Source organism: Lolium rigidum, chromosome 1 (genome assembly GCF_022539505.1).
Source record: "Lolium rigidum isolate FL_2022 chromosome 1, APGP_CSIRO_Lrig_0.1, whole genome shotgun sequence".
Taxonomy (NCBI): Eukaryota; Viridiplantae; Streptophyta; class Magnoliopsida; order Poales; family Poaceae; genus Lolium; species Lolium rigidum.
Window position 1 is genome coordinate 122,493,494 of NC_061508.1, and position 13,562 is coordinate 122,507,055.

The window sequence follows — 13,562 nt, forward strand, 5'->3', positions numbered from 1 at the left end:
AGATAAAGGCTCTATCGACGCACACGTGCCCAACCTAGTTATGCTAGGAGCGAGTGGATCAGGTATTTGAGGCTACAAGGGTGGAACATGCAATAGATAGGATAACTCTACCTATCGATAAAAGACAGGTTGAATCGTATGCGATATGTAGGAACCGGAGTAAAAGCGAGTTCGAAATCATATATGAACCGAGGCTAGGGCTTGCCTTTGTCCCCGACCAACCAATGTGGATCTTCGATGCATGCTTGACTTGTTCGTCGGTGGACAAGATTTGATCATCGGTGTCGTTGATCTTCATCATCTCGGACTCGTGCTCTATCGATCGCGAAGAAGCAAATACCGGAAAGGTAAAGAACAATCAACACATGGTATAATGCATTGCGCGAGACAATATGAATGACATGTCATATTAGAGGAATTGAAGTAACCCTAGGTGCATTGCTCAATTTAAGGGGTATCGACATCGGACCACGACATATGAGAGGGTTAATTAGGGTTTCACTACTTATGCAGTTTTAATTGTTGCAATGATGCATGAACTACATCTAAACTTGTAGAGAATGTTTTTCTGAACATTTCGGTATATTACACATATTTTTCTGATTTAAAATGAATTACTTATTGATTTAACCATTTTCTCGAAAATAAATTACGAGAAAAAGAAAAGGGAGGTCGACGTCATAATGACATCAGCATGACGTCATCGAGCCTCAACCTCCTCGGTCGCACACGACCTCGTCGATACGGCGGCCGAGAGGGCGCGGCTGGCTGCGCGCGTTGGACGCGCACGGTCGCGGGCTACCTCCTGGTGGCGGCGCCGCCATTTATTGGCCGCCGGAGCTGGGCTGACGGCGAGCTCGCGCGGTGGCCGGCGCAGAGCAACGGCGCGGGGGCGGTAGGGGAAGAAAGGGAGAGGGCCGAGGGGCGCCGGAGAACGGCCATCTCACCAGCAACGCAGGGGAGGTGACAGCGAGGCGAACGGAGGCCGGGCGGCGGAGGAATCGACGGCGAGGTGGCCGCCGGCAATGGTCGGAAATGGCGATGGCAGCGGCGATTCACGACGACCCGGGCCGATTCCTTTTGCAGGGTTGGAGAGGGCGACGAGGCGCTTCTAATGGTGCCGGCGGCATGTCCGGGGGATGGCCGTAGCGGCGGCGCAAGGCGGCGGCCGACGACGTCTGTGAGGGTAGGGTTTGGTTCGGGGTGAGGAGAGAGAGGGAGGAACAGCGCCAGTGAGGGAGAGAGGAAGAGGATAGGGAAGAGAGGGAGCAGGGAAGAGAAGAGAAGAGGAGCTTCTCCTCATCGGCAAGGAGGAGGTGGAGCTGTCCGCTCCCAGGAGCACGACACGCACGAGAGAGAGAGGAAGAAGACAAGGGCATTTTGCCCTTAGCCCCCTGCCCTTTTCTGTTTTCTTGAAACAATTAAAAACAGGGCCAAAAGCAATAGATTTTGGCATTTTGCAACCTTGTAGGGATCCAAAATAGCTCAAATATTTTAGGCAAAATATTTTGTGGAATTCCTAATCATAATTGAAAGTCCACATATTTTTGGTTTTGAGGTTTTCAAACATTTGAACATATTTCAAATAGAGAAAGACTTGCATAAACCTAGGGTTTCTACTTTAAATTATTTGCAAATTTTTCTTAATGCATTTATATGATGCTCATGATGCACAAAACAACCTTAATTAAGGTTTAGCAAAGTAGGGATGTTACAAGAGATAGGAATAGATTTCATCACCGGACTACCCATGACCAATAAAAAGAAGGACATGATATGGGTAATCGTGGACCGGTTGACGAAAAGCGCACACTTCTTAGCAGTAAACCAGCAGGATAAAGGAGAGAAACTCATCGATCTTTACATCAAAGAGATCGTGAGTAAACATGGAGTGCCCAAGAAGATAGTGTCAGATCGAGGATCCGTGTTCACATCTGCATTTTGGAAGCAACTACATAAAGCTTTAGGATCTAAGTTAGACTACAGTACCGCCTATCATCCTCAGACAGGTGGACAAACAGAGAGAACAAACCAGATATTGGAAGATATGCTTAGGGCTTGTGCCCTAGACTTCGGAGGATCATGGGAGGAGCACTTACCACTAGCAGAGTTTTCATACAATAATAGCTATCAAAGCAGCATTAAGATGGCACCATTCGAAGCTCTGTATGGAAGGAAGTGTAGATCACCGATATGTTGGTATGAAGCAGGATCAAGCAAGGAATTCAACCCTGATTATGTCAAGGAAAAGCAACAGATCATTGACATCATAAGAGATAGGCTGAAAATGGCTCAAAGTCGACAGAAGAGCTATGCAGACCAAAAGAGAAGGCCATGGGAGCCACAAGTTGGAGACATGGTGTACCTGAAGGTAAGCCCGATGAAAGGTCTTCAGAGATTTGGAGTAAAGGGAAAGTTGAGCCCTAGTTACATTGGACCTTTCAAGATACTGAGTCAAAACCGAGGGTTAGCCTTTGAATTGGACCTACCCGGAAGATTAGCTCAAGTTCACAATGTATTCCATGTGTCACAACTCAGGAAATGCTTAAAGACCCCAGATGAGCCAGTATCACATGATGAGCTCGAGTTACAACCAGACCTGACTTACATCAGCTAAGATTCTCGAGCAGAACTGGAAACAACTCAGGAATCGAGCTATTAAGTACTGCAAGATACAATGGAAGCATCACCCCGAGAGAGAAGCCACCTGGGAAAAGGAAGAAGACCTGAGGAAAACATACCCCGAACTCTTCAGGTATTACAACCACAACTTCGGGACGAAGTTTTCTTTAAGGGGGAAAGGCTGTAATGTCCTAGGTTTAGAGACGATCGAGGGGTAGATTTTAGAAAGGGATGTGCATTGCATCGTAAATTCGGGGAAATTTCGCGCTTTTAAAAACAAAACCGCATCGAAGGGGACAAGTTCCTCTCTCGACACCTTACAGGGTTAGGGTTTCGAGAGTGCGACAAACTTGTTTCTCATTCAACTAAGTTAGGGTTTTGAGAAGAGAGGGGAGATATTGCATCACAACTTAAGTTGCATGATTGAATTCAAACCTAAGTTGCATTTGAGTTTCAAATTCAAACAACATATGAATATCTCATAATTCAAATATGAGGTAATTCATGAAGTAAATTGTAAATAATAAAGAATATGAACAATACAAATATAAAGTAAAGCTCATTAGAGAAAATTGGAGCTTTATTGATAATAACACAAGATACATTGTCTTTACAATATTCAGATTGGAAATTAAAGAAATTACAACATATTACAAGAATAGGAAAAATAGAAAAAAGAAAGAAAAATAAAGAAAATTACAAGGAAATGAACTATCCTAAACTACAAGTTGATCTTCATGAATTCCATGATCAAGATGATCTTGAGTTCCATCTTGATCATCTTCAAGCCCTGCACACAAACAAAGCCAAACACTAGTTATGCCAAGTGGCATTGCCACTTGGCAGATTAGCAAGAAAAATGGAAAATGGAGAGGATATGACCATGATCAGCCGAGCTGATCCATCCACTGGACCAAGTACCAACCAACACACACATAGGCAGCTCACAAGCTGGTGTGCATGTCTCACAGCACACACAAGCCTGGGAGAGTCACCAACAAGGACCAGGCCTTGTTGTCGACCAGAGAAGGAAGGGCAAAGCATACATAAGCTTTTCACTGCAAAACCCTAACCATTCCATCGACAAGGAGCTTCTGGGTAAGAACACAAGAACAACAAGAACAACAAGAACAGGAAGAACAGCCACTGCTGTTCAACCTATCCCAACAGCCACAGAAAGTAACCAAGTAGCATCAGCTTGCAAGGAGGAGCAGGGCAAGCACAAGCACATCATAGAAGCAATCCTCTACACCAACACTTTAATCTAGGAGCTGGAGTGAGGTATACACATCATCATGAACAAACCAGATGGTTTTGTTCATAAATTGCACAGGCATGATCACACAAGCACACAAAGGGTGGGGTAACCCTGTTTTGATCATCATTTGGTCATAGACCAAGTGTAACCTGGTAGAAATGGCAAAGATCAGGGATCAATCAAAACCTATGTCCATGGTTATGCCAACCAGACAAGTGGTAGCATCTTCCAAATGGAAATAGGAAGGAAAACCATCCCAGAGACTTACCCAAATATACCCAGATTACACCAGCCCTTTTGAAACCATCAGAAATGCAGAGAAAAATGTCTACTGCAATTAATTTTCAACATCAAAAGCATCTGGCAACCAAATATGGTTAAACCAGAGAGCAACTGTCCATACACATCAAGCCAACAAGGGTGGGAGCTTCCTGAACATCAAAGAATTGCTGTTGAGGCCACCTCAACCACTAAAACAGCCAAACCACCAAGCCAGCACTTATATCATTACCCAGATGGGTTCAAAGATGAGCTAGGGTCCCCAACAAATGGTTGGCATCCCTCTAGCTCAAGCAAATTAACTGTAAGAGTCATCACTGCAAGCAGTTCATCTCATTTATCCAGTAAACAAGGACAAGCTATACAGATAAATGAAATTCATAAATCATAAGCAACTAGAACACTTGCACAGGATCCAGAGGATCATTGCAAGCATCAACTGATGCTTCAGCAAGCAACAGCACACACCAGCATAAGCCTGTGTGACACACACACATCACAGGGTGAGCAGCAGTGAGGCACAGGACAACACAACAGCTTTTACAAGCAATTGATGATCACAAGATCATCAGAAGCTTGCTAAAGCATGCTAGAACCATTCCAAGTATTAATACATGGACCAGTTAATTAAATAGCCACAGTTAAGCAACAATTGTATCACAGATAATCATATAAACCATTTTATGATTGTATCCAGAAGCACATCATTAAGGAATTGATGCTTATGGACAACAATTAAGCAAAGCAGAGCCTACCATGAGCCAGAGCCCTTTAAACATCACACAAACAGCACTGGCACTTGCAAAATTGCAAGGAATACACACAGTAATCAAGCCAGGGAAAATTAACTGAATACACTTGATGATTCAACAGCAATAGCATCAAGGACAAAGTCACAGGGATTGAATTTAACAAGAAATGCAAGCTTGATCAAGCACTGAGCCTAGGGAATCTTGCACAGAAGCATAGCAGGGCTGCACACAGCAGTAACACAAGCACTGGCATGGTCATGGCAGCAATAGCCAAGGCCAGTGAAGCACAGCATCACAAACAGCACAGCAACAACGCAGTAGCATATGCATACACAGCTAGCTAGGCATAGCAGCAGAGCATCAACACGGCAGGCATCTCCACGAGGTGGAGCAGCCATTGCCAGAGCTAGAGGATGAGGAAGAAGAACATGCACAAGAGAGAGAGAGAAGGGTGGCGCACGTACCCGGGGCGAGCAGACAGCAGTCGCGGCCATGGCGGCCACGGCGGCGCTCGCCGAGTGCACGGAAGCACCTGGCCAAGCCAGGCCACGCTCAGACAAGCACCGCAGCGCCCCGCACCACTGCAGCGAGGCCCACGGCGGCGCCATCGCGCCAGGAACCCTGGGAGCAGCGAGATCGCCGCGGATCCCGTAACCCTAGCCACGACGAGGGGGTCGAGGACGAGCAGGAGCAACGCCAGCTCCAGATCGACGCAGAGGAGAAGGACCGGCGTCACGAGGCGGTTCGATTGCGCCCCATGGCGAGGGGCATGGCGGTCGGAGTTCGCCGGAATCGGCCGGCGACGGCGAGGGCGACACAGGTCGCCAGAGAGAAGGGGATTAGGGTTCGCCGAGGCGGCGTGGTGGGGGAGAGAGTGAGCGACCGCTCGGGTCGGTTGGGCCCGAGCTGGTCTAACCCAACCCACTGGGCTGCACTGACAGGTGGGCCCAGGGGCAATTGTGTCAATTCACAAAATTCATAAAAATGCTGAAACTTTGAAAATCAATAGTAAATGTTTAATAGCTCTAAAAAAATAATTAAAATATGAAAACCACTCAGTATTAAAATCTCTATCATAATAAAATATGAAATAGAATTTTTGAAGTTAAACAAGAATAAGTTCAAATTTGATGATTTAAATAATCATTTAAATCACACCTTTTATTTTCAATAATGAAAATAAGTCCATAAAGTATTTTGGACTTTAGAAACACCTTGACAACATTTCAAGGTTGTATTTTACCCTAAATAGAGTATCCCTAAGTCATTCTTAGTATTAACCTCTCACATGAAATGATAAAGACATCGGAAGGGGGGAACAAACCCTAAAAATTGGAATCATGCATAAATGCTTCTTTAACCATTGCCCTTATCGGACAATGATGTTATTTTTTCAGCAACAGAGGACAAGGGTCAGCCCACACCATCCAACTGCAACACTTTGCAGTGTTCAGGCAAGTTCATCACTTGCTCATGTCATTCGAGTATTTTTACCAAATTACTTGCAAAGTACTATGTTTATCACTATTGCATAAAAAGGCAAAACCACTATTTTCATAACTATGAATATGACTAAGTGGTGGGCAATGGAACCATGGATTGTGTTGATATGGTGGAGGTTCCATTGCAAGGGTTTATATCCATCTAGGATTAAACAACAAATGTCGTCCAGTGATTCTTGTGCCGTAATACCCGTGTTAACCATAAGATCTGGAGTGGGACGGAATAGTTAATCGTATTTCCACCTCTTGTACATCAACGGACGCGCTTTACCGTAGACACTTGTCATCTGTCGGGGGCAAGCGGTAGGCTGGGGAAGCCAAAGGTTCCCCACGTCTTTGTCCGTAGCACACTTGTCGCCCGAAGAGCAAGCGGTGGGCTGGGGAAGCCAAAAGTTCCCCACGGTATTGCGGTCTATGAGGGGTTGCATCTACCGGCGAAGGAGTTTGGTTCGATCCCAGACTGTCGTCGTGGTCGGGGTCCATCCTTAATTGGTGTAAGAGGACCGACGAGGACCCAGGGTCGGGGATGCAGCAAAGGGTGGGTGTATGAGGTAGCGGAGGAATATAATTGGCTATGACCTTATACCGGGCCTCACACCGAAGGAAGTGTGGACGGGAAAGCTGCCGGTTGGCACCAAGGTTAAGATCTCTTATGGGTAAAGCAACACACCTCTCGCGAGTGTAATGAATCGTGACATGTCACTCCTCGTTCCGGATTTGGAACTGCGAACGCTGCCGGAAAGGAACTCCATGAAGTTCTAGTAAACCGGTGAAGGCTGACGGACATAGTTCTTCGAAATAAAAGCAACCTCTTGGAGAAATGTTTATCAAAACCTGCATTGGTATTAGACTTTTTGGTCTAATGTCGTAGCTAGTGCATTAAACACCTCTTTTCTATAATGAACTTGTTGAGTAAGCTCGTACTCATACCACTCTTAAATCCCCTGCTTAGATTGTCTGAACCATCTGGAGGAGGACAACGACAACCCCGAAGGAGCCGACATCATCGGCTATGAAGAACCGGACCTCTCCGGAGGTGTCGAAGGTGTAGACTACCTCATAGTCTACGGAACCGGGAGGGTTCCGGAGGAGAGCACGTGTAGACCTACCAAGTAGTGTTAGTATCCGAGCAGTACGAACTCTTAGTATTTAACTGCTCGAGGAAATAAATGTATAACTTAGTAAGACTTCTACATTGTAAGTTGAGTTGGGTTCGCCTCGAACCCAGGAGTATCCCTCTTAGGACCCAAGAGGAGCTCCGAGATTATATGTATATTATGCTTGTAATAATAAATGAATGAGTTATGGACCTGCTATGTTCTGTTGTACTACTCTGAGGGATGTAATATTTGCGGATTGGTACTTCGTGAATGTTATATCAACGACTGGCATACTACAACATGCAGTGGTATGCAGGGTCACCACATGGTAGCACAAACATTCATAGCTTGATTTTTAATTTCATATGTGCGGCTCAGATTTGAATGTGCATATAGACCAATCTTATCTTTTTTTCTTACTTATTGAAATTCTTTGACAACTTATTAGTTGTCATGCCATGGCTTGGGAACATGTTACCACTCAGCCATGTGGGTATTAGGCATGTTCATAGTTATGATTATAAATCTGATTTGATATGTTTGCATTCAGTTATAAAGATGTATCACATGTACTCATAGTGCTAGAGACCGGTGATCAGTAGTGAACTTCCCAATGCAAATAAGATGGTATGTCTACGTAGAATTGTACAGTATTGATAGCAAATATCATTACACATCAGTTTTAGTTAGCTAAACAAAATCAACTGGGCGATAGATTGCATTTGAACTCTGACCAGGACCAGATCCACCTTGGTATGGGATTATTAGTAATAATATTCCTAATAGCCATTGTGATTATAAAAAACAATGGCACCTAATAAACTGACCAATGAGATATATGCCCACCTATTGTAAGTTTGTGTTCCCAAGATTCCTCGTGACAACGACATGTTCTTTTAATTCCTAGATAAGCCATAACTCATGGCCTTCAAAGTAGACAAGCAATATACTAGGTGGCAGGCAGACCAAGATACAAAGAAGGAAAAAACTAATGACAAAACAAACAGTGTTTGTTACAGATCAAGGAAGCCCTCTACCTCTTTAAAAAAAAAACAGGGGCAGAACTTTTGTCCCATTCTATTAGTAGTAGTTAAGAAGTTTTACAAAAATATAATTGTTATCTTATTATTACGCAGCTGCATGGTGAGCACAAAAGCGAACTATTCTCCCTCAATTTCTGGTTTTCTTTAAAAGAATCTTTTGGGTTATATTATGCAGTTGCATGAATATTCTTGATCAGAAAATGGACAGTTCCTCGCTTACAAAATGTAAAGGGAAAAATGAAAAGGATATAATACAACTAGTGGATATCAGTGGCTAGTTCTTGTCGTACTACTTGCCTACTGATGTCCCATCAGCAACTGCTGATCATCCAATCGCATTTAGCTTTGTGTGGCACAAAGCGTTGCTTTGTTTGGTTTTGCTCTTTTGGGGGGCACACCGAGGCTGCTGCCTCCCATAAAAAAGCTCAGCGATTTGGTGTTGTCAACCTCGGCTCTTTATTCATCAGCTTCCTGCCGTCTCGCCATGTCAAAACTCCCTCCTTTTTGGTCCCCTTCTTTTGTTTTCGGCTCCTTTTTATGCAGTCGTCGTTGCAATCGAAAACATCAGGCTTTTGTTTTTTGGAGTCCGCTCCCTTTGCTGAGACAAGTGTACAGCGGAGTGACCTATCATTGGGCGCTTTGACCGGTCATGCTGATCTTCCTCCTCTTGCTGGTAACCGGCGAGCCATCATGGAAGCAGCTTCCATGTGCGGCAATAGTTGTGGCATCATCGCTTTTGCAGCTGAGGCAGCTAGCGTCCAGCACCCCAACAGGGCTCGATGGCGCAGGGGAGTAGGAGGAGGAGGCCATGGCCGACCGGCGATGATGCAGCATCAGCTGCTGCTGGCATCGCAGCACCCTCGCCTGCAGAGGCAGAGACAGAGACGGCATCAATCAGTAACACATTAACTCCCCGAGCTCATATGGACATGAATGCACTTCACGCATTTGTACGAGGACACTGTGCTTAGGATAGTACTACTACATACGGATGATACTACGCGTGAGCAATCAATGTGTGGATCCAAGCGATCAGTTGTATTTGTCTAAATTATTAGCAATCAGGACGAAATGAACTTTGGATGTACCTTATCTACATGGGTGCAAGCCTTTGCGAGGTCAGCATCGTTCACGTCTCCGACCACGACTGAGGCAACGGCGGCAGCGATCTCCGAGGGTCGAAACCCCAGGCATACGGTTCCTACCATGCATTTCCCGCAGATCAGATAGAGTCCAAGAACGAGATACCATTATGGATTTCAAGGATCGAACCACGATCAGAAATGGTACCTCTGGCTACGGACAAGATGAGCTCCGATGACGATTGGAAGAGCCAGCCTCGCGGCGTCGCATTGCCGCCGTTGAGCAGGTCCAGGAAGTAGTCGATGTAGGAGAAAGGGGTCACGGCCTGCATCCTCCAACTGAGGGTGCTCAGAACGAGAAGCTCCATTTTCTGGATCGTCTTGGGCTCGAACAGGTACCGTTCTTCGCCGATCTGATCAACGCAATCCCTTAGAATCGAGATACAGATAATGGCAGCCAAGATGGGCACAATGTGTATTGCAAGGTGGCCTGACACAGTTCGCCGCATGCTCACCTGAAGATCTAGAGATCGTGGGACATAAGTCTCCTCCATCTTGGCAGCCAAAGAAAGGCAAGCCACCGAAAGCAGCTGCGTCGTCCAAGCCTGGCCTTCCTGCAATTGGAGCACAAAACGCGTTAAGCTCAGAGCACTGTCTAGCTACTTGTTCAGATGGGTTGGAGACGAGGCAATATCCTAGGATTCTTACCGGCAGCTCGTACCGCGAGAGGAAACGGTCCAGGTAATTCACAGCCAGGTAGGCAGTCAGAGGTCCAAAATTGTAGTATGCGTAAACCTGTCGAGAGATCTGAACGAGTAAGCGATCACATGCACATTAGATCGAAAGAGGACGGGGCCTTTTTAGCGGGAAATAACATGTAGTGCTGCATTTTGAGGAAAATTGACTTGTACTGCTACTGCAATCAGACAATGCATCCCGACGTCCCGTGAACCAGGAAACCAGGAAAATAGCCAGTGCTTTCGCCGAGATGGCCCCCAAGATTTTCGTCGCTACTACAGGAGGTTTTGTTACTGCCCGTAGCCTAGATGAGTAAAACGTTGGCGAAAATTGCTCTGCTACGCGCCACAAATTGCGACCTTGGAAAACGAAAAAGATAGACGCATGTGTTTATATCCAAATACGGCAGACCCCCATTTTTGTACTACTAAATGAAAAGCGTAAATCATGGGAACGCGGCAGAAATAGCAAGAAAAACGTTTGTTTCACTTTCCCTAGCCCAGTCGACAATCGAGAACGCACCTTCCAAATCCAATCCACGGCGTCCCCGCGGACGCGGAGATCCACGCCGCCGGCGCGCAGCCTGTCGCCGTAGTCCGCCCGGGGCATGTGCTCCGGCTCTCTCCGCACCAAACCGGCCACGCATTCCTCCGTCTGCGGCGGGAACAAGTCCGCCCCGAAATCCGCGTCCGGCGACCGGCCTCGCCTCTTCCCCGCCGGCGCCACCACATCCTCATCCTCCTCCAGGCACATGACGTCGACGCTGTCCTCGGGGCAGAGGAGCATAGACGCGGCCACGTCGTAGCAGCTCGGAGCCATTCGTAGATATCCTAAAAGCAAGGCCTGGCCTCCCAGCTCTTTCTTCCTCCTCCTGCTCCCTTCTCTCCTTTCTTGGTTGGCGAATGGCGACTGGTACTAGGTAGTGGTGGTCAAGGAAAAGGGAGGACGAGGACGAGGCGCTCTGCGGTGCTGCCGCTGCCGCCGTGCGCTTTGTACTGGGGGAACGGAGTATTTTGGGAAAGCCCACGCGGCGGCAGGCAAAAATTGAGACAGACGGAGCGGGAATGGTGGGAGGGGCCGGGACGCTCGCCGTGGATGCAGAAAAGGATAGCATTTGCCGGTTCGGGAACAGGCGGGAGCGACAGGGGCCGTCCGAACGCGGATGGGCGGTTGAGATTGGCGTTGATATTGTTGTTTCCTGAGGGAAAAATGTTGCCGTTGATATCAGTTGTGCTGGCCGTGTAAACGCTTTGCGACATTGGTTCACTCCTTTTTCTTTCCATTTGAACACGACAACCGGTGTAACATATTCAGCATATTACACCCTATCGGACCTCACATTCGGCTTTGTTTTCATGCTGATACAACTTTAGCGTTCTTATCAAACCTTTGGTTTTACATTTATATTAGTTTGTGCCTAAACATTCAGTTTTCAGGTATGTTTACAACCGATCGGCAGTTAGGGCACGTACAACAGTTTAGGTAAGCTATCCGTAATAGGTACCATATCAGATTTTTTCTGATGTGGAGCAGATAGAATGGGGAGAGGACGAGGGTCTATTCCCGTAATTTTCGATGACTACCAACGTCTTTTTCACCATTGTATGCTAGGTCGTTGGTAAATCTTGGTCCACGGTCTCAGTCCTTCTCCTTTTAACGAGCGGTTAGTAGTTTGTCTCTAGACTTGAAATTACAACCCCCTTGTACATACTATCTGTATTGTCGTTTGTAGATTACGTGGATAAGCTTTACAGACGGTATGTATTTAAACTATTGCACATGCTGATATCGGTATTACCCTTCTGATACCCAACGTTGGCCTACCTCTTTCGGTCCAACAAGGGATCCATGAAGATCACAACAGCCTATGATGGACCAATACGTCGGTTGCGATGGAGGAAAGGTAGAAGTAGACGGACTCTTGATGGACAAGGCAAGGAAACATCAAATAAGGAAAGATTAGATTAGATCTCATTGTAACATAGTCGAATCCGAGCAGGACTCTCCGGACCTGGCCTCCTATATAAAGGTCAGGAGAGGGCTGAGGACATCGAAATCATCCTACACAATCCCGCATACACCAACCCTAGAGACCTTGCCTTCCGGCGAGTTCACCACAACGTAGTCTATCGGCTGCCCCAGTGTAACCTTCTTCATCGATAAATCTAGATCAGACAAGCAGGAGTAAGGGTTTTACTTCATCGAGAGCCCCGAACCTGGGTAAAATCTCGCATTCTGTTCGTTTGGTATCCGATGTCTCGTCCTAACTTGCAGGATTTCGTTAACCCTAAGCCCCACATGGTGGGCATTGCTTAGGAGCCCCCTCGTCAATTGGCGCCGTCTGTGGGAAACCTGCTAGTTGAAGGCACCTCATCGCCTATTCCAATCGTGTCGGCATCAAAGCCACCATCGGCTCCATCATCGCCGATCTTGGGGGGGGGGGGCTCGATCCGTTTCGGGTCCTTCGAGTTCACCCCTCACGCCATCGCGTCGTGTTTGGCCTTCTCAGGCATGCACGACGGGATGGACATGACGTTCGGGAGCGTCCACCTCAACATCAGCGCTGGTGGCGTTCTACGGCTTCCGGACCCGATTACTTCGGGCCTTGCGGCAGCTGTGACTTCATCGAGTGCTACGTCTACCGCTTCATCACCAACTGTGGTCGGTTTATTGGCTGCTACTTCAACAACCACTATATCACCGTCGTCGTCATCACACCGCAACATGTCCACCATGTACGTCGGGTCTGATGACTCCGAATCATCGGATCTAACATCATACATTTATATTAGTTTGTGCCTAAACATTCAATTTTCAGGCATGTTTTCAACAGATCATTCTATCAGCAGTTTGGGCATGTACAACAGTCTAGATAAGTTGTATGTAAGAGATACCATATCAGATTTTTCGTGACGTGGAACAGATAGAATGGGGAGAGAACGAGGGTCTATTCCCGTAATTATCGCTGACTACCGAGGTCTTTTTCACCATTGTATGCTAGGTCGTTGGTAAATCTTGGTCCACTATCTCAGTCAGTCTCCTTTTAACGAGCGGTTAGTAGTTTGTCTCTAGACCTTAAAATTACAACCCCGTTGTACATACTATCTGTATTGCCATTTATAGATGATACGTCTCCAACGTATCGATAATTTCTTGTGTTCCATGCCACATTATTGATGTTATCTA

General features: G+C 46.5%; 1 protein-coding gene across 1 annotated transcript; it reads right to left on the minus strand.

Moving 5' to 3' along the window:
- Nucleotides 1-9,093: 9,093 nt before the first annotated feature.
- LOC124681516 (cyclin-D4-2-like) lies at nucleotides 9,094-11,195 on the minus strand. The gene is made up of 6 exons (XM_047216429.1): nucleotides 10,899-11,195; nucleotides 10,347-10,433; nucleotides 10,154-10,252; nucleotides 9,847-10,051; nucleotides 9,645-9,757; nucleotides 9,094-9,420 (listed from the first exon to the last, which is right to left on the minus strand). Exons 1-6 carry the CDS (start codon nucleotides 11,193-11,195, stop codon nucleotides 9,184-9,186), a joined length of 1,038 nt encoding a protein of 345 aa, XP_047072385.1. The 3' UTR covers nucleotides 9,094-9,183.
- Between the last annotated feature and the right edge of the window lie 2,367 nt (nucleotides 11,196-13,562).